At 39.6% G+C, this 20,947-nt stretch overlaps 2 protein-coding genes across 2 annotated transcripts; one reads left to right on the top strand and one right to left on the bottom strand.

Annotated features, from left to right (window-relative positions):
* Positions 1-2,888: 2,888 nt before the first annotated feature.
* LOC138599772 (leptin-B-like) lies at positions 2,889-3,575 on the top strand. The gene is made up of 2 exons (XM_069671529.1): positions 2,889-3,062; positions 3,255-3,575. Exons 1-2 carry the CDS (start codon positions 2,907-2,909, stop codon positions 3,573-3,575), a joined length of 477 nt encoding a protein of 158 aa, XP_069527630.1. The 5' UTR covers positions 2,889-2,906.
* A 3,474-nt stretch (positions 3,576-7,049) lies between these two features.
* On the bottom strand, positions 7,050-9,420 carry LOC138599643 (transmembrane protein 53-like). The gene is made up of 3 exons (XM_069671394.1): positions 9,303-9,420; positions 8,035-8,666; positions 7,050-7,763 (listed from the first exon to the last, which is right to left on the bottom strand). The coding sequence occupies exons 1-3, from the start codon at positions 9,326-9,328 to the stop codon at positions 7,402-7,404; spliced, it is 1,020 nt and encodes a 339-aa protein (XP_069527495.1). The 5' UTR covers positions 9,329-9,420; the 3' UTR covers positions 7,050-7,401.
* Positions 9,421-20,947: the final 11,527 nt, after the last annotated feature.

Raw genomic sequence — 20,947 nt, 5'->3', positions numbered from 1 at the left:
TTAAACACAAGCAAATGTGTATTCAACAGACTATGACCCATTTAGCCTTCTTTGTGGAATGATTTTTAGCCTTCACGCATACGATGTGCGCATGGGCTGGTCTGCTAGAGAGGCCGGAGAGGCTTTGCATATGACACAAGCATTAAGCAGCCTTTTCAGCCTTCAGCTTGCTCCATTTAAGGATCATTATAGTGAGTGAAAAGGAGGAGACACAATAAAATAAATTTAACCTTGCGACCAATTGCAATACGTGTGACTTTATTCTATAGCATTAGTTTTCAGTTCAGGTAACAAGCTAACAACATAGGCTATTAGTATTCAGGTTAGGTATCAAGCTAATAACATCATAGCTAAACTATGAGTATTTGGGTTAGGAACCTAGCTAACAACATGTTGACTAGACTATGGGTTTTCAGGTTAGGTGACAAGATAACATAATGTTAGCTGGACAGCAAGTTTTGGGTTAGCTGCCAAGAAAACAACTAATAGCATTCAAGTGAAGTACTAAGCTAACAACTTGTTGGCTAGATTATGAGTATTTTGTTAGGTTGTTAGCTAAACAACAAGAACCTCGCCTAGTTAGGAAGCCAAAAACATGTTAGCTAGACAGCAAGTATGCCGGTTAGTTAACATGCCAAAAACATGCTAGCTAGACAACAACTACTCAGGTTAGTTAACGGGCCAAAAACATATAAGCTAGACAGCAAGTATGCAGGTTAGTTAACATGCCAAAAACATGCTAGCTAGACAACAACTACTCAGGTTAGTTAACGGGCCAAAAACATATTAGCTAGACAGCAAGTATGCAGGTTAGTTAACATGCCAAAAACATGCTATCTAGACAACAAGTACTCAGGTTAGTTACCGACCCAAAAATATGCTAGCTAGACAACAAGTACGCAGGTTAGTTAACATGCCGAAAACATGCTAGCTAGACAACAAGTACGCAGGTTAGTTAACATGCCAAAAACATGCTAGCTAGACAACAAGTAGGCAGGTTAGTTAACATGCCAAAAACATGCTAGCTAGACAGCAAGTACGCGGGTTAGTTAACATGCCAAAAACATGCTAGCTAGACAGCAAGTACACAGGTTAGTTAACGTGCCAAAAACATGCTAGCTAGACAACAAGTACTCGGGTTAATTATCAAGCCAAATACATGCTAGCTAGACAACAAGTACTCAGGTTAGTTAACGAGCCAAAAGCATGTTAGCTAGACAACAAGTACGCAGGTTAATTATCAAGCCAAAAACACGTTAGCTAGACAACAAGTACTCAGGTTAGTTACCAAGCCAGAAACATGTTAGCTAGACATCAAGTACTCAGGTCAGTTACCAAGCCAGAAACATGTTAGCTAGACAACAAGTACGCAGGTTAGTTAAAATATGTAGTACTCAGGTAACTAACTAAAAAAGCCAGACTATGAGCACCTGTATTCAGTTTAGATGACATACTAATAAGATATTTTCTAGACTTTCTTTTGCTAGCTTGACTAATAAAGGTTAGAAAACAAGCTAAAGGCGCTGCATATGCTAGACTTAGGCTTGAGAAGTAGCCTAGTGGGTTCAGGTAGCAAGCTACTGCTAGCTATAAAAACAAAAAAAAAACCCTCAACGTTAAGTGTTTTCCTAAAAAAAATGTTGAACACATGCAAAAGAAAAATGGTATTCCAATGATAGGCTCACTTGAGGATAGATGCTGTTCTGACTGTACTGAGTTAATAGCTAAAGTACACTTCTGTAAGAGAGTCCTAGTCAGCACATGTCGAGGTTACCATTGTGTCACTATTGTTTGCAACAACGGAACTCCCATTGGTGACCGACAAAGAGGAACATTCCTGTAGTATGCATCACCATCTTCTTCTCATATGCTAAATACACTACATAGCCTACACACCAAAAAATACCTGTTGGTAAAAGCATAAGGCCTTCCGACGGCACTCGAAAACACCTCCAGAAATCCACCACATTCTACAAACTGTGTGTGTAGTTATTATTTTCTATTTTTAACTTCATGTCTCTGACTTTCACTAACGAAATAAAATCAGGTGGAAAACGTCATGAGCACGATGTTCCAGGGAAGACAATTGTTGCTACAGTACTTAAATCCATAAGGAAAAAGATCAATGCTTTAAAAGATGAGTGTAAAGAAAATCCACGGTGGACTTTTAAAGCTGGTACGTAACAAGATGATAACTCACTGCCTCTATTCTATATTATAAAATGGCAACATGATGTGTGATGTTGCATTGATTTTACCTATGAATCACATGTAATTATATATCTCACATTCCTTTTTATCTGTACCTTATTATCTGTTGCTTAATGTTTGGTCGTACACATGGGTTTGCGCAGCATGATGCCAGTTAACGCTACCATCTACCTACGCATTTTCCTGTGCTTGAAAGTAAACAAAAAAAAAGAAAAGGGCTTTCACTAGCCAACAGGCCTGCAAAACATCAAATCCTCTTACAGGAAATACAAAAAAAACCCCAAAGAAACTGAGTCAGAATTATGTCACATATTTTTCCATAAAATATGTATGAATTTCCTGCATTATAGGAGCATGTTGATAAGCTGACCTGGAGGGGTCAAGCTTGGGTTTGAGTGAGGGGAGGAGAGAGGAGGGAACCCCAGCGAGTCCAGAGCCGGCTATTTAAATGGGGCGAACATGCAAAGAGGCATGTGTGATCTCTCTGTCATTCAGTGTTACAGGAGCGCAGCCGCAAGTCCAAAGAGACAGGTAAGACTATAATATATTGTTTTACAATAAAGGGCACCATTATATTGGAGATATAAATAACATTCTTTCAAACTTAACATATTTAACGGGAGTCATTTGTACTGTTGCAAAATTCCTATAAGAATTATGTAGATTTTTGTAATTTTCTTTTTTTTTTTTTTAGGATGCACATCCTCCAGGCCCTTCTCTGTGTCTCTCTTGTTGCAGCTCCGGGGTGGTCAAGTCCTCCTACAAAAGGAGAACTGATCAAAAGAACTGTGAAGACCATAATAAACATCGCTGAGATAACCCTGGAGCACATTAAGAAAGTAAGGACGAAGGTATGAAAAGGCAGTTTTTCAGAGGGGAATCTAATCAGTGTGCTTTAATAAAAATGTTGGATGTGTTTTCTTTCCCAGCATAATTTTAAAAAAGGGAGAAATCATTATAACTGTTATCTGCTTTGCAAGAATAGGTTACACTTCAAAGTCACAAAATCACCTGATATGCTTACCTGTTTTTCTTGTCCTCAGCTGCCGGTGGCTCCACAGATAGAAGTCAGCACCCCTTCCATCGATGGACTAACCAGCATCACTCATGACCTCGCACTTTTGGATAATGAACTGCAGAGCCCCTTCACAGAGCTGCTTAGTCAGATCCAGGCCGACGTCTCCAGTTTGGAGGGACGGGTGCGCTCCTTTGCCGAGACGATGGACTGTCCCATCCAGGCCAAACCGCAAGGACAGACCAGAGACAACTCGTTCCCCGACAGTCACCATCATGAGACGCTGATGAAGGTGAAGCTCTACCTGGATAACTTAATTCTGCACAAGGACAAACTTAAGGTCTGCTGAGAAATCCACACATATATCACACATACAGTACGCCAAATCTTGCCCTAAGGTACAGGAAATATACAGACGCTTTTTGCACAAACAGCACAGTATAGTCATGAATGTAGCTTGTCTTTGCACATACTATTTCACATTTTATTTACTGGACTTGCATGCAGAAAGTATTTTCAAATCATTTGAATACTTAAGCAATTATGATTAGGTCTGGCTGCTAAACATTTTTGGTAGTTTTTTATGCACGTTTACGCACAAAAAAAATATTTCTGTAGCTACAATTATTTATACGTTTGGAATGATATTTAATTTGTTATAATATTGAATGGAATAAGCAATGTGTTTCTTGAAGCATAGTTTATTATTTGAAATATGTTTGGATGTTGGTATAATGGTATACTATCATGTGCTGGAAAAGTATGACAAAGTATCTAATGAATGTGCAATGATAATGGTTCATGATTTTAAGTATTTTATTGAGCAGAAACATTAAGCTTATAGAAAAAAGAATGTGGGAGCATTAAGCTATAATCTTATTTGTTAAATTGAACTTTGCAATAAAAATTTAAGTCAATATTTGTTGTTTGTCAAAGCCGTTTTTTCTGTTCAAAAATTACCGGCCGATTTATAGCATGAAATCACTTGTGTTTTATTTTGAAGTTATTAAAAATTGGTAAAACCTGCCATTACACCTCTAGAGAAACAGAAATAGCTCATTTAAAGTATGTTTTTATAAAATTATATTCCTTTATGTTCTTCCAGATTGAACACTTTTCTTATATTGACTGATTAAAATTCCTTTCAGTCTTTGATTTCATGCATATAGAATAATAAAAGAATTATTGTCGCATGTGATGTGTACTTTACAGAAAGACAAGAAATATGTTAAACACAACATTGAAATAGTCAAACTTTAATGTTTATAAAATAAGGCTTATGTTACTATCATGGCAGAGTGACACCATAAATATGTATGCAATAATTATAATAATAATGTTATGATTATTATAGTGACATAAACTTAAGTTTCCTGTTTTAAAGGTGGTAATATTTAATTAATATTTTGCACTTTCATGTTGACTGTATTCAACCAAAGCATTAGTAAAAGTTTAAATTAATTGGAGACAGTTTAAAAAATGTATTTCATAGACTGCACACTTTAATTAATTTATTATGTTTACAATGTATACATTATATAAAAATGCTTTAAAATCTATTGACCTTTTTCATTAATTTTTTAAGTGAGCAACAGATAAAAGCTTCATTGATGACAACATAAAAAGAACAAGAACACTGACTAAATACTTCATGAATCATAAAAGGCGACTGTAGATGTTTAACACTTTGGCTGATTGAGAAAAGCACAAGAATGTAGTTGACTCAGATAAAAACACACCAAGAAGAACATGATCATTCAGAGCGGCCCCGTGACACGTACACAGCTTTTAGGTATTACGGGACACTGAATGCATCACCCTTCCATTAGACTTACAGAGGTGACTGACTCATCCGCGCTGAGGGTCTTCATATGCATGGTTTTGTATACTGAATAGGTCTTAAAGCTCTCTGAGGCAAATGGTTGTTTTGTGATTTTGGCCTGTATAAATAACATTGACGTTTGCTTTTAAAGGCATAAAACTATAAACCACCCACAGAATTTAAAAGTTGTCAAAGGTTGAGTTTTTTTGTTTTATAGACACAAAATACTGTGTAAATAAAAACTTTGATTTACTTTATTAAGTGTATAACGAAGGACATAAAATAGAAAGTATTTAATTTACTGAGATCAAATTCTAAATTTGTTCACATGTAAGTTTTAAGAGTACCGAGGAAATAAGATCTTAACAAAAGGTTATAGAAAATTGAAGAAGTGCTCAAGAATCTAAGTTAAAATATACAATAAAATCTCATGAGAAGAATACATAATAGTATGGATAAAAAAGTTTCTCTTTTTGTGTGTGTTTCCTGTAGTGTGGCCCATGATTCATTACCTCCGGCTTAGCACAAAAGTGAACAAAGCGGCCCGAGACGGGACATCTCCCCTACTTTTAAAATGCAAATTGCTTTTGAAACCTTGCATTTTCAGAGACCTTTGAATACACTTTTTCCACACTTAGCTCAAATCACGGGAAATAAACCTATATTTACCAAACAGACATGAGAAGATCTAATTAATATTATGTGAAAATAGAAAAGAGAATGGCTGAAAAAGTAATCCAATGTCATCTGTGACTATTAAAGAAGCTATATCACGTGTTGTGGCAGAGGAATACAGTTTATGTATGTGGTTCTATTTTTGTTTAAGTATGTAACGGCAGAGTTTATAAGGGCCGAATTGTAGGATAAATAGCCTACATACGTTACTTTCAAGCGTGAGTGCATGTGTGTATCATGTTTTCTGCTATATTAACGCTGGTTTCTCCTAGCTATTAACTTTTACTGAATTAAAACGAACAAATGGACGTGGTAAAGAAAGAGTACGACTTTTATACAACAACTTCTACCGTGTGTTACTCGGTAAAACTTCAATTATCTTCTAGGCCGTAGGACGACTGAACACTGACAACAAATGCCATTTACACCACCGCACAGTCATAAATGATAACACTCCGCCAATCTTTACCACAATAACGTTTCAGGCAAAGTGCACCGTGTTAGCTAGTTCCCTTTCTTAAAAAATAATGTTAATATGTTTTTAAATATCATGCGATCTTTCAGTGACACATGTAAAAATTAGGGTAATCTACAAAATAAACTCGGTTAAAATCAAAACGAGTTATATATAACGTACTATGGAATCGCTTCCTCCACCGGAAACTCATCAAAATAAAAGGCATTCAATTAAAAATTAAAAATAAAGTTAGAAGCAGTCCATTCTCTAAAACTGCCAATGATATTAGGTCTGACTGAACTTTTGTTTCTCCATCATTTACAAAAAAAAAGTATTTTTGTTTAACATAATTAGCTCAACAACTCACAACCTTATTTAGTATAATTTCATTGTCACTTTTGTAATTTATACCTAACTTATATAAATTACCGTTTATTTTAAGAATTAACTTTGATATTAAAAAACGACGGTTGTAGATTCAGTCCGTTCATGCGCAGCTGAAACCAACGGTTTGGCCAGCAGATGTCGCCATTTTAACTGGATTAAATGCCGTGAAACAATTAAACATTTGCAACAAAACGTGCGTCATTGTGACTGTGTACTGCCTCGTTTATCTAAAATTAAAAAAAATAACATTAATAATTTAGGATTCTGCACTGGATACCCGTCTTTACTTGTCGCTTCAGGGGGAACCTGCCATGAGGTGCCCTACATCATGCCTGTTCAAAATTGCTTGCTGCCTACAACTGCTCACCATCAGGAAAACACACACACAATGCAAATGTATGTAAATCATTTGTCTAGCATTTAAATACTTGTGTGCTTTTCTTCTGAATAAGTCATAAAACATAGAAACAATGCAATTCACGCTGGAGCTCTTCAAGTTTTATTTTACATATTTTTACCAGATATCTCTGGTATCACGTGCAAAAACAGTTCATCAGCGAACATCTCCTGTGCAAAACAAGCATCACAGGCGAGTACCTCTTCAGTATTTCTAATAAATAAGGGATATAACTTTAATACACAGTGACTTGGTTAAAATCACTAGTCAAACAAATAAGAATGCACAAAAGGAAAGAAATAATGTCTTTGTTACATTAAACTGTTAAATATGCCGAAGTTGCAAGATTAAATAATTGAAGTGTTTTTTCTTTAAAATATTAAAGCATCTTACAATTTAAATATTGAGTCAAACTGAGATTTTACTCCCTCAACAGTTCACATTTTTGCTTTGAGGGACTGAACGTGCAGCGAGTTCAAGTATTTCTGTAAGGCAGACAGGTAGTCTTCAGGGTGGCATCTCATGTGGGCCGCGTGTTTCGACTCCTTCCACTTCCTGCTCTCCACAGCCACGCCCCTTTTCCTCCAGAGGTCGATGCAGTTTTCCATGGCGACTGGGTTGCACAGCGCGTCGTTTTCGCTGAAGAAGAAGAGGGCTGGCGCAGTAATCGGGCTGTTGTGGAACACCTGGATGCTGCGGTTGTAGAAGTCTGCAGTTTGGCTTTTGAAGAGCCAGAAGTAGAGCATGGCGGCGTTTTTGACGAGGCTCTCTAAACGTGGCACCAGAGTCTTGCCAAGGCCTGAACAACAAGAGGCAGATGCTTGAGATTTTACAAGTAAGAACCTCCCATCCTCCCAAATAAATTATCATATTTTGCAACTCCTGTAAATATTCTTTGCTTTTATACGATGATGCCCCTAGCTTTGGAACTACAATTCCCTCATTTGCCTTGTAGGACATAAGAAGTCTTTGGACTCCTGTCAAACTGGAGCATTGGGTCAAATGGCTAATGAATTATTTGAAGATCTGACACACACAAAAGTAACCTGAGCTGGATCGCTGTCACTCACCTATCGCCATGTGCTCCAGAGTCCCAACCACCAAGCTGTCATAGATGTGTCCCACCACCCTCCGTGCTAGGCCTGCATGTTTTTCCGGTTCTTGAGCTATGTGGGTGAGTATCTGGGTGAAGGTGTAGCCACCGATGGAGGCGGAGTGAACAAGCACAGGCCTGTCTAAGAACTGAGGGTCCTCAAGCACTTTCAAAACCTCCAACCCGTATTCAAGCCCCCATCTGGGCCAAAGGAAGTGCATTACACTGCTCTGGACCAGGAGGACATCCATGCCGCGTTGCAGGTAAAGGTCCCTGTATTTGGCCACCGCACCTGGCTGGGCACCGAGCCAGGAGAAGAAAAGAAGAAGAGGACGGGCAGTGGTGGAAGGATCTGATTGGCTGTTGGAGGAGACAGCTGTGTGTGAAGGTGAATCTGACAACAAAGGAGAGATGGAAGAATCGCTGAGGGGCTGAGATGGGGCTGAGATGGGGGAGAGAGGTGTTTCAGAGTCTCTGGCAGAGCATAATGTCTTGACCCCTGACCCTGCAGATGGAGTGTAATAATACGTCATGCGACTTCTGATTCTCCTGGTTGTAAACCTTTCTCCATTCACAGATTCAGACATGGTTGAGTCAGTCCTGCAGACGCTGGAGCAGATGAGAAAACAAAGGCAGATTTAAAAATGAGTCATTCTCACACTCTAACAGAGAATTGAAAAGGTTGATAAGGAATGTATTTTACGGAATATTTCACTATTTTACATATCCTTCTGAGACCCAGAATGAAAGTTTGGAGAATGCATATTATTTTAAAATGTACTTTTTATGGTATATGATTTGACACCAGGACATTGTCTGTCCTTCCTCTCTGCCTGTTTTCATTTTTAATGTTCAATTTCTTAACCTAATTAAACTTGCAACTATATGGCTACAACTTAAATTTTGGTCATGTTTATTGCCTTTTAAAAATATAAGGTACACTCATTCTATAAATCCAGCTTACAATGAAACTGACACGGATTTTTGGTTTTCATGTCAACCGTGTCCTGTGTAAAAACACGTTTCTCAATGCTATTAAAAGGTTAATGTCATTCATGTCCCCTTTATGGCAGTGAAAGTAGATCTGTATAGTCTCGTCTCTTGCGTATTAAAAATTGAATTCATGAGAAACCCCTTATCGGTTCTCAGGAGGATGCGGAACAGCATCACACTACCCTTTTTTCAATATTCATATTCATGTTCCGCAAGACACGTCACACACATAGAACTGCATTATACTGTTACCCGGTGGTGGGCTGCCTGTTTCCCATTCTGAGAGGCTGAAACGAACAGAGTCCTCCTGGAAAAAGGTTGAAAAATTGTGCCACGGCGTCGGCTTCTCGCAGCAGCAGCAACTTCAGCTCCTTTTCTTCTTCGTGGTGTTAATTTCGGTAGTGTGCAGACAAGGAAATGACGACTTAGCGCCACCATCTGCAACGGGGTGCGCACAAAAACCTTTGAGTTCGATACAGTCTAGTACCGTGAGACTTATGATTCATAAAATGAATAAAAAATAACCTTGAAACCCAAACCTGTTATTTTCCCCGGCGCTTCCGCTATTCTCTGTGACTGCGCATGCTCACTCCCGTCAAACTAAACACTACAATAATGCTTTTAAATTGTTTTAAAATATCACCAGCACGAACAATATGACACTAGCAATAATAATACCTATATAATAACAAAATATAATTTATTTAATAATTTTATTAACAACTGATAAAGAGTAATAATAGATTAAGGTTAGATAGTGATATAGCTGATACCCTCTACAGCAGTTTAAACGGGGGTTATCTGGATCTGTTATTTATAGTTCAAAGAACCTCGTGGCGTTCCATGACGATAACTCGATAATGTCATGACATTGACCCGCCTCTTCATCAAATAGGGAAACATTAGAAGGTCAGGAAGCATGTTTGCGCTGACCTACAAATCAAGTAACTGCAGGACACGTGAGTACCACAAGATGGAGCCAGAGACTAATACAGCCAGTAAGGAATTGTGGTTAATAGTTTAAGTCATAAATCATAGGCGAGCTTAGATAATTTTAAGAGCATAAGGTAGCATTAAATTGTACAAGTGTACAGTACTTTCTAATTGTTTTCTCAGTGGGGTTTAACATATATTATAATCTTAAACCTGTCTGTTTTTGCATTAAGCTTAAATACATGTTAGGGTTTTTCAATGTGGCTTTAAAACCACTGACCTCACCATCAGTTCATGTGAGTGCTCTAAAAGTGAGCTGTGGTTGTCATTACAGTGTTTTGTATGACAGTAGGTGACTGCAAAACGGCTGTACAGTTGTGATCAGGTCTTTCCATTCTTTCACACACCGGCAGCAGAGGCAGTTTTAGGTCATCACATGATTTTTCTTTTTTCTTTTTTTCTTTTTCACTGGATCTATTTTTCCGCAGTCATTTGCACCTTTCCCCACAGACACATACCTTGTATTTTCCAGTACTTGTCTTTTATGTTTGACCTTCATTTTAGTGCAAGTAGTTTTATATTAAGATACATTTGGGAGGTTGTTTGAATTCAAGGAGTGTATTTACATGCTGATTAACATCCCAGGTGCACCAGTATTTTTGGTATCCTTGTCATTTGCGTAACATGTAATTAGAGTGTCCTTGTATTGGAAAGCTGTAAAAGAAGCTTGTCTTTGTCTCTAGCTCAGCTCTGAAAACCTGCTCTCTCTTCTCTGACACAAACTGGGATAGACCTACTGTTGCATGTAAACATTATTTCGGACCCCTGTCTGTTGTTCTTCCAAGTGTATCCTTATCTAGCAATAGCATTAAGATATGGTACAAAATATACAATGATTAACAATGCAACCAAGCTTTGAAGATGGGGAAGTCATATACAGTAGTGAAAAATACAACACATGCATCCTTAACGTATAGTCTATAAAAGCAAGAATTGGTTACTTAGGGGCATTAGAACAGTCTGCAACACAATACTGATGAGTTAGTTAGCATGTTAGGGCTAACAGGTTAGCAACTGGTTGGCTTAGTTTAAATCCTGCGCACACAGAGCAACATAGGAATTCAAGAGTCATGTTTCTGATGAATGTAAGCCCAATATTCATTCTTCTTTCAGCTCTCGGTCTGTCTCTACCAACTCCCAAAAGGCTATAGCTTGCTCTTGAAATGCTAACTGCTACATTACGCTCCCTAGCTTTGCGTTTACCTTTGATACAGCTAAGTTTAGGCATAGTTTTATATAAATGTTGTGAACTTTGTTAAACAATGAGATGAGAGATGCTACAAAACTTCCAATACTCACTAAAATTCACCGGATTGAAAATGTAACCAGCGTGGGAGTTAGCATCACCCACTACCAACGAGAAGTTTGGGCTTTGAGTGGGTGCTATGGTGTTACTTTTACCTTGTACTTATGAGTAACAAAATCACAAAGCAGAGGGGCTGTTTAGATCTTAGAATCCAGCCGTAATGTAAAAGTAACGTGGTCAAGTTGACTCACAGATTTTCAGTGTGCGTGTGTGTGCGACAGAAAAAGCCTGAGGATTTTCTCTGCCTTGCTCAGCATGATCACTTTCAGGCTCAGTCAGGCGGAAAAATGTTTGAGCCCCACAAAAACATAACCCCCGGCCCCTGGGCCATGTGCCTGTGTTACCCTCATCTCTACCCCACATCCCTTTTCCAATCTTACGTCAACCTCTCAAACAACTCCCCTCCTCCCTGCTGTTTTTCTATACATCCCCCCCTCATCAAAACTCCCCCTGTACGGAAAAGAAAGCCTCCATCTCTGTCCTCTGACCACCCTGTAAAGCTCCAAGGCCCTCTCACCCGTCGTCCCCTCTCAGAACCTCCGACCACCCCCCTATTGCTGCCACACAACCTCCCCGGCCTTTCCCTTTTGCATTGTTTCAGCGTGGCCCCTATTGTCCGAGCAAAAAGAGAAAGTTAGGAGTGAGGGGAGGCAGAGAAGAAAAAGAGGGGAGGAGGGGAAAGAGAGAGAATGGGCTCTCTCTTTTCTCCACCCACATCAGGGTGTGGAAATTCCGTTGCAGCTTCCTGCTTCTTCTCGCAGTCTTTCCTCTTTTACCCGTCTCACTCATCTGTCATTTGTTCTCCTGGAATCATGTGCCTTCCTAACTCTTTACGCATGTAGTGGAATTACACCAAGCATGCCTGAAGTGCTAAAAATAAATTAATGAATTACTTTTTTACTTCAGTTTGAAGGATAATGTGGCAACAATGCCAGGTAAAGCTAAATGAGTACAACAACACCAAAGAGATTGTTGCTTTTTTAAACTGCCAATTACAGCATTATAACCGGAACAAACTACAGGAAACACGTTGCAATATGCAATTTGATGGTTACTCACGCTTGGAAAGTGTAGCAAATGGTAAATGAAGCGTGAGAGAAACAGTCTGGAGTTGTGCTTTAATCCAGCGGTTGTCCTCATGTGTTCTTCAATAGTATTCACTAGTGAAATCACATGTGTCCTTGGCTCATCCAAATGAAAACTTTACGGTAAATTTAAGCTATATTTACACTGTATAGTCATATGAGTTTTGAGTGATGTGTCTGGCCATCAAGGCCCAACATCCCCTTTTACCTCTGGTTTGGTCTCCACCACCTCCTCAGGGTTATATCCAGCTCTTTACATCTTATAGGAGCAATTTGCCCCTGGGAAAAAGCCACTGTCGCTCAAAGCTGGTGTTCTCTGTAATCAATAGAAGCAATAACATTTGAAATTGGCGCCATAGCTGCGGAGAAAGTCGTACACACAGCTCGTTGTTTCGCCCATTCTACATTCCTAGAACAATGTAGGGAAGTGCATAATAAATAAATTTACTCTTAATATAAAAATACAGCAGCTTTCAACATCTCAAAGCAAGGATGCAGCATTAATGCTAACACAACACCAGCCATGTTCTCCTACTATTATCTTTTCCATCACTCTCCCTCCCCCATCCACCTGCCTCCATGTTTCACACTTCTCCATGTGGGGTCCGTGATTTGCAGTCATATCATGTTTAGAGGTTGTTGTATCTTAAATGTGACACCTGTCATCAGAGGGAGGAGCTTTTTTTTTTTAACACATCAATCTTCCTTATTGGTATGGAAACCATGTCAAATCCCCAGTAGGTGCAAGAAGCTAATGTATTAAACATTCAGTCATTGATTACAGATGGCAGGCCCACATCTCAGCGGACACCTGCAACACCTGCATCAAAATCCCATCAGAAACCTCAAGCTGTCATTGAGCGTTTGAAACAATCAGCCATATTGTTAATTTAGATGGTTTACCATGGAGACTGGAAATACTTCTGATTGGTTGTCAGGTATCTGGTAAAAACCTATGGGCATGTAGGTTATTTGTTTCAGTCTCTTGGCATTTGTTTTTAGCATAAACCCACTGTACACTACATGCTAAACGCTAACTAGTGAACAGTAAATGTAGGGGAGCAATAAGCTACTAAAAGACAAATCTAGACATAAAGTGGTCCATAAACAGACATTAAACACAGTTAATAATTCACTAGATTTGTCAAGCCGTCTGTAATATAACCCCAAATAAATGCTAATGTTGTTCAGTGTCTGCAGGGAGTGTCAGTAGGCTGTTGTTTGCTAACATTTTAGCCATAGCAACATACCAACAGGTGTGCGGGAACCAGTGCGAGAAGTAAATATTATAATAACAGCTGTAAAAACTAACCCTGTATATATTTGACATGATTGCTCTAATTGTTGTAAGCCCTGGCTAAGTGCACTCAAGTGCTCCTAACCTGAAAACAAGCTAACCACAAGCAAACAAGCTAACAAGAAGCAAAGACAACATTAGCCGCACCTCGGCTAACTGCCCCCTCCTGACGAAAAGCGTTGGGGAAACCATGAAACTCTTTATTTTTAATTGTTTAATTATATTTAATTTAAATACAAAGTAACAGCCTTTAAATATGTGATTGGAAAACACTAAACGCTGACATTTTAGCTAGCTTTGACTAGCGTTACACTCTATGCTAGCACCATCTTGTTGTTTTCTGTCCCTACACAATAATTTACCTAAAAACAATTATTCATTGCCGCTCTAAAGCAATAGTTGCTGCCATAATGTCTGTTTTAGCTGTGTAGGGTACAGTTTTGAAAGAAAAACAAGTACTTTTTTTGTGGGGGGCTAATACATTCTAGTATTGGTGCATAGATGGAAGAATTGCTGATAGCATTTTCAGCTGTATCCAAGGCATTGTGGATACTTGTACAGTATTGCAACAAATGTCATACTCTCAACAATCAAAGCCTGAAATGCTACATAAAATAATCTTACAATAGAGTTAAAATTTAGTATTGCAAGTAGCTATGGTGATAGCAAACATGCTGGCACAGCCTCTCTGTATCTCTCAAGTAAATGCAGGTGATTCGTCCACCAAGGTCATCTCTGATCCTCATCTAACAGCCATAATCAGCCATATCCAATATGCAGGGAAAGCTGTGTGGGCACACATTCACAAAAACACACTACAACTAACACACAGACATACACACTTACCAAGTGTGTATTGGATTTGTCTTCGAGTCAGATTGTCCTTATAGATTTTTTTCAAAGGGCGTGCTCTATGACTGCTGCTGTCTCATACATAAAGACCTTGGAATAATGACATGCCTCAGTCTGTATATAAAATGTGAACATCATTAACAACTATTTATAGATGTTCACATATGGCAGACAGGCTTCTACGTAACTCCACTCTACAGACAGACATGCACACAGTAGCTTTTAAAAAAACTAGAGTTAGATGACTAATTGCTTTTGCAGCTGAAGTTCTTTGGACATTTGGGGTCATGACCTCACTGCGACTATAAAAAGACAGCAAAATGGGCCATGGGCCGGGTACATATAGATGGCAGAGCCAATAGACTATTGATAGAGTCCATTGTTTTTTTCGAAGACAAAGAAACCTTCACAATCTGCCATTGTCTGGCACTTTCCGTACGCTGGAGCCAGCAGACTGTACAAGCAGAGGACATCAGTATTAAGTCCCACACGCACACACACACACTCAATCAAATTTGGTGTCCTCAAGACGCCAGATAGACCTGAGAAAGCACAAGAAGTCCCTTTAACACTTTAACACCACTGCTATTAGTCACACTGATAACACAGGAATATCAGTAAAAGGGCAGGATGCAGTCAGCGGAGGTTATATTTAATTGGCAGTGTTTCCAGAAATACAGTGAATACAGGAGCTGCTTTGATGAGCCGCAGTAGAGAGAAAAAAAACCCTCACAGCCGAAGGAAAAAAAAGACAGCTTATTTTCTAAATCAGTTAATCAACTAATTATTTTCACTACTACTCGATTTGAAATAAAAAACCATCACGATTTCCTTCACGATGTCTTTCATTTATAACTAGATAAAACAGAGAAAAGTAGGGGTGCCTGATAATTGACAGACTGTGAACCATTTTTGTATGAAAAATGACAAACTGAGTGTCAAAATAGGGAGGACTGTAGCATCGTACAAGGGCCACCGATTTAGGGCCTGTGTTAGTGGACACAGGCCCTTAACCGCTGAAGAGTTACATTTGAAGAGTTATCTGATGCACTGTAGAAATGCCTGCGTACAGATCATGATAATATGGATAGTATACTAATATTTTTTTTTCTCAAAGTAGTGTAATTTGAACTTTTGTTTTTGTTGTTTTAGGATGCCAATAACATCTGGCAAAAGGGACTACCAATAAAACATAGCCTTTCGGCTAACTCGGGTGCATTTACATTTTGTTTGAATGTTGATAAATGTACATTGTCCCTTTTCTTCTTCATATAAACTATTAATAATATAAGTATATAAGTTAAGTATTTGAAATATGTGATATCATCTTACGATCTTTAGGAATTGTACCTTTCATATCCCTTACTCCTGTTACAGGAAGCCTGCAAGCTGGAATGAAACTAGGCTTTAAATAAACATTGTACAATAAATATTGTGTCAAACATTTTCACACATTTTAACAAAAAAGTGTACATTCTTTATGATTATATGTCAAAACTCTAAAGGACTGGGTCTGTGCCTTCTCAGTTCAGTATGAAGGATGCATTCAGTGTCAGTCTCTTTGTATTAAGGCTATTAGCATACAGCTGTCTTGACTACTTTTGAAGGTCAGAATAATAGAGTGTGCATTCCAGGTGTTGAGGACATACATCTGCAGACAGTGTCCAATCTGAATCCAATTATTTTACACAAAAACACAAGAAAATGTTGAATTCAAAGCAGAAGAAGGGGCCATGTAGCGAGGAAACGACTCTTTTATCTCGCCAGGGTAAAAGTAAAGGTGGTAAGAATAGCAAGTAGAGTCAAGGTCACACATGATATTAAGGCGATCTTGCCTGCGCCGGCGGGACTGAGCCGAGCTGGGGAGGGGGCTTCATCACAGGCAGGACCGCTTCAACGCCGGTCAGGAAATTACGTTTCCTTGTGCTGATTGTTTCTATATTTGGGAAATTCCTGGGGATCATAGAGGCAAGGGAATGGGGGAAGCTGGTGCACTACAGTAACACCCTCCATCGACTGGACACCCAAGATGTAAACAAAGATAAGTCATTGACAAAGTAATGTTTCAATCTGTGTTAAAGGTGAGTCTCATCAACCTCATGTAAACTTTGTAGGACATGGCGTGAGTAGTTCTGTGCTTGGATGGAAACTCATAAAGCAGATGTTTCATGAACGTACTGTTTGGTTTGTTTTTGTCGTTCTGGCAGCCAAGTATCCCAAAGAGTTCCCATTATATTGGACAATTGTGTAACTCGCAATTAATGTCAAATGTCATTGTTTATTGCCAACACAATTCGTAGCATTGTGGAAAGTTAGATGGGCGCACCGCTACTTCCAACCAGGATACTTTCGTTAATCTCCCGTCAAAAACCTGCTATGAACTTTTGCATTTATATTTACCATTACCATGATCTTAACCTTATTTTGGAACCCACTGGCTTTCATCAGATGACGATAAAGGTACAGTTTTCAGGGGTAGCCTACGGTTATTCCCCTAAGTGATTAGGGATTTCCAGGCCAAAAACTACATCTCCCTGCGCTCATCAGTGTATACAGTCCAACTGCAATTGAGATGCGAGAATTTAGTTGGTGCTTAAGTAATGATGTCGAAGATTTTCATTTAAATAAATGTCTGTTTAGTCACTATCAATCACCAAATGAGGTAACACACTGGTGATTGAGCCTATGGCCCACTGATGAAAGCCTTTGCATTTGCAGAATTATGGACTGGGTGCCTGGTGCGAACTTTTGCGGAAAACATCACCAAGAGTTCCAACCGGAGCCAACCGAGGACGTCACACATGCAACACTGTCTGGATATCTGGGAAGAGTGCTCCCGCAATTACCATTTATCGCCATAGGTGCCGCCAAAGAGAACGAAACTGAGATCTTCGAGATTACAACTTTAAAAGACGAAAAATCGTCGTGAGATTTAAGCAAATTGGTTTCTTTACTGTATTTCAGCAGATGTGTTCCGTCTCTTTTGCGCTCCACATAGACTGTTTTCCTACTTATAGCTAATGCTCGTTGGAACGCTAGTTGGACGACATTCTGTAACCAGAACGCTTCCGACACAAAAAACTAGTCCCACACTTAAAGATTCTGTATCCAAATGCAGAATCTGTTAACAGAGATTAACCATACCCCAAAAAATGTCCTTTATTTTAACTCAGACATAGTTGCAGATGGCAAATTATTTTGACTAGTTTGACTAGATTACATGTGGAGGTCTGAGAATGTGGTCACTTCTAATAAAAACAGTCCAATTGGGTGTTGGACTGTTGGACCTGGGTGTTCCAAAGTGTTACCCAAACTATGCATTGGAACAATACATAACAGTTGATGTACCAACGTCCTGCTTCAACTTTGACTTATCCTGCTTGCCACGGTTTTATCGTACATCCAAATGAAGTCATAATCCGGCTAATCCTTTGGCTTGCTAACCACTCCGGTGCTCTTGTGCTCATGTTTGTTGGATTGTCACCATGTTCCAATATAAGAGTATACTCGCAAGAAAAAGACACCATCAGTCGTTAAAAAGAAGGTCGGTTTGTTGGCACGGCAACAGGCTTCCTGTTTACTTCAGACAAGTCAACATTGGTTTCTTTGAACCATTACCACAATTGTTGGTTATTTTAACCTAAACCGTCAGCTCTCCCTACCACACCAAGTTGTTTTCGTGCTTCAACGTAACCAGACATTCACCAAAATAGTAGATTCTGGATTTGCAAAGTAAGACTTTTCTCAGGATTGGTTGGTTTGTTTGCAAAGATCCAACATCAGCATACTTGTTATATTAGGTCTAAATATAGCGCTGCATTCAAATGACCACCACCCAGCTTGTGTTTGCGTGCACATGCAGGTGTGTAAAAGCTGCGCATGCAACATTCAGCATGTGTGTTTGCATAAGGGATTGTATCCCGATGCCTAACTCTGTTTCCCAGTGTCCGCAGCACCGGCTGATCTCTTCTAATGAACAATTTGCTCGCTGAGGTGTGACCACAGGCATTGTGATGGGAGCCACACAGTGGACTACTGATGCAGTGAGCGAGAGAGATAGAGTCGACTGAAGAGAGAGAGAGGGAGAGGGAGAGGGAGAGGGAGAGAGAGAGTGGGAGGGAGGGAGAGTGGAACTCTATTTCACACAGACGAACCTACAGAGGCTCAGAAAGACGCTCTCTCCTGCAGCACACACACATACACACACACACACACACAGCTGGATGTGGATTCTCCATCTTATTCCATAAATCTGAAGGTAAGCTGCTGATATGTTTTCACCTGTCTGTACTCATAGCTCTCTCTCTTGTGTGTTAATCAGCTGTTTTGCAGCTAGGAACAGGGATGTGTGGGTCTGACTCCAGTATGCATGCTGTTACACACAGTGTAGCTGCAGCTGTAGGTAAACACACTGACAGAAACATACTGTATTTCCTTTAATAGGTGGAAGAGGGCTCTTGGTTAAGGGTTTCTGAGACTAGAGGGAATCATTTAGTGGATGAGTGTTTTTATGTATGAGTGGTAAGCCTGATATATAAGGATGTTAACATATGAATTTGTCATGCATATCTGGCTTTGATTATGTAATAATATCCGTGTTAGTCATTCCATTTAAGCATAAGGATGCACAGAATGTATGAATGCATGTCTGTGTGTTTTCATGTAAGCAAATCAGCAAATGCTCTTGTAAGCATGGGCTGTTGTGTGTGTGTGTGTGTGTGTGTGTGTGTGTGTGTGACTGGCCATTTGCATGTGAGTGCAGCATGCTCCCACAAGCGGAACAGCCGAGTCGAAAAGGTGCTCAAATCCGCCGGATTAGCGAGACGTCTTTGGCTTCAGCTGTCACCATGGCAAAGGCAGCCGGCGGAACGCTTGTGTGTGTGTGTGTGTTTGAGAGCCGTCCCTTTTAGATGGCAGGTTTCACTGCATTCATCCGCTGCAGGGCTAACACAGGCATTAGACGGGCACAATTAATGTTGTTCTCGAGCATGGGGGATATGTTTCAGTAGGGGTCAAAGTGGGGGGTTTTAAGAGGTCGGGTATGAGAGGAATGGAAGATTGCAGGAAAAGTCAGAATGAGATTTGAGTGAATCAACAAGTTTTTTTCTAGAAAAATTAAATCCACATGAGGTAATAATTGTGAAAGCGATTCTGCTTGTCGGAATTGGGTTTGTTGGACGGCAAAACCAGACAAAACCCCCCGGATAAGAACACCCAATAGGCATTAATCTTGTTTGTAAGTAGCATGAGTCAGGGTAGTGTTTGGTTGTAAATCCTGCAGGACATACATAACCTGTTAGAGTAGCTGCCTGTCATGCTGCTCATCTCGACACATCATCAGAGGTTCGGCCGTTCCCGGACATGACAGCAGCTTTCATTATGGTCAATAATGTCCAATAATGTCCAGGGACAATTGACAGCAGCTGGTTGAACCATTTCTAACTGTTGATCTGTCCATCACAACGCAAACGTTAGTGAGTGACGGTGGAGAATCAACTGGAAAAGGATGTCAGACGAGAAATTAAAGAGTTAACGGTCATCGTTGAAGTACTGATAGTAGTGAATTCACGGGTCCTCAGGTGAACTAAAAAGCCAATAAGCTTAGCTCAGCATAAAGACTGGAAAGCCTTGTCCTCGTCATAGCAAACAAAATCTGCCTACCAGCTCCTTTTAAAGCTAACTAGCTAAAACGTTCTATTGTGTTTCTTTAATTTGTACAAAAGTGAGTTTACGGCGATTATGCTCTGGGACCATTTCTGTGTTAGAAGCAGCGACTCCAAGACAGAGCCAGACTACTGGTTTCCCTCTCTTTTTCCCCTGGTTATAGCCGCATGTTAACTGACAAATAGAAGAGTGGTACAGATCTTCTCCTCTGTCTTTGGCAAGTGATTGAATAAATGTATTTCCTAGAATTTGTATAAAATGTGCATCCACTGAAATGGACACATTTTTCTTCTTATTCATCGGTTAGATAGTTTGTGTTATTGTGCGGTCTTTTAAAGGGTTAGTTCGGTTCCCAACAAACGCGTTACGAGGCATAAAGAGGCAGCGGTAGACCAGCAAGTCCTGTGTTCTGGTGGCATTAACAAAAACTTCCTTCAGTCTGTGTCTAAGGTGGTGTTTCATCCAAACTCTCTTGTGTCTCATTCATTGGTTCACTTGCGTCATGCGTCGGACCCGGGTGGTTGCAGCCCAGCTCTCCTTCTTCATTTCGGCGATTCTGATTTGTCACGATGCATTTGAGCGGTGTCTGGTCGAAGTCGCAATATCCTAAGATAAATATGTTACTCGGTAACGGATAGATGTACAAATGTAGTGAATTACTTTACTGGCTGACTTTGAAAAATAGGAAATAGTCCACGAA

This window comes from Semicossyphus pulcher, unplaced genomic scaffold (genome assembly GCF_022749685.1).
Source record: "Semicossyphus pulcher isolate SPU_LCO1_2020_fin unplaced genomic scaffold, fSemPul1.0.p SCAF_20, whole genome shotgun sequence".
NCBI classification, from domain to species: domain Eukaryota; kingdom Metazoa; phylum Chordata; class Actinopteri; order Labriformes; family Labridae; genus Semicossyphus; species Semicossyphus pulcher.
This window is presented reverse-complemented; position numbering and strand designations above follow the sequence as displayed.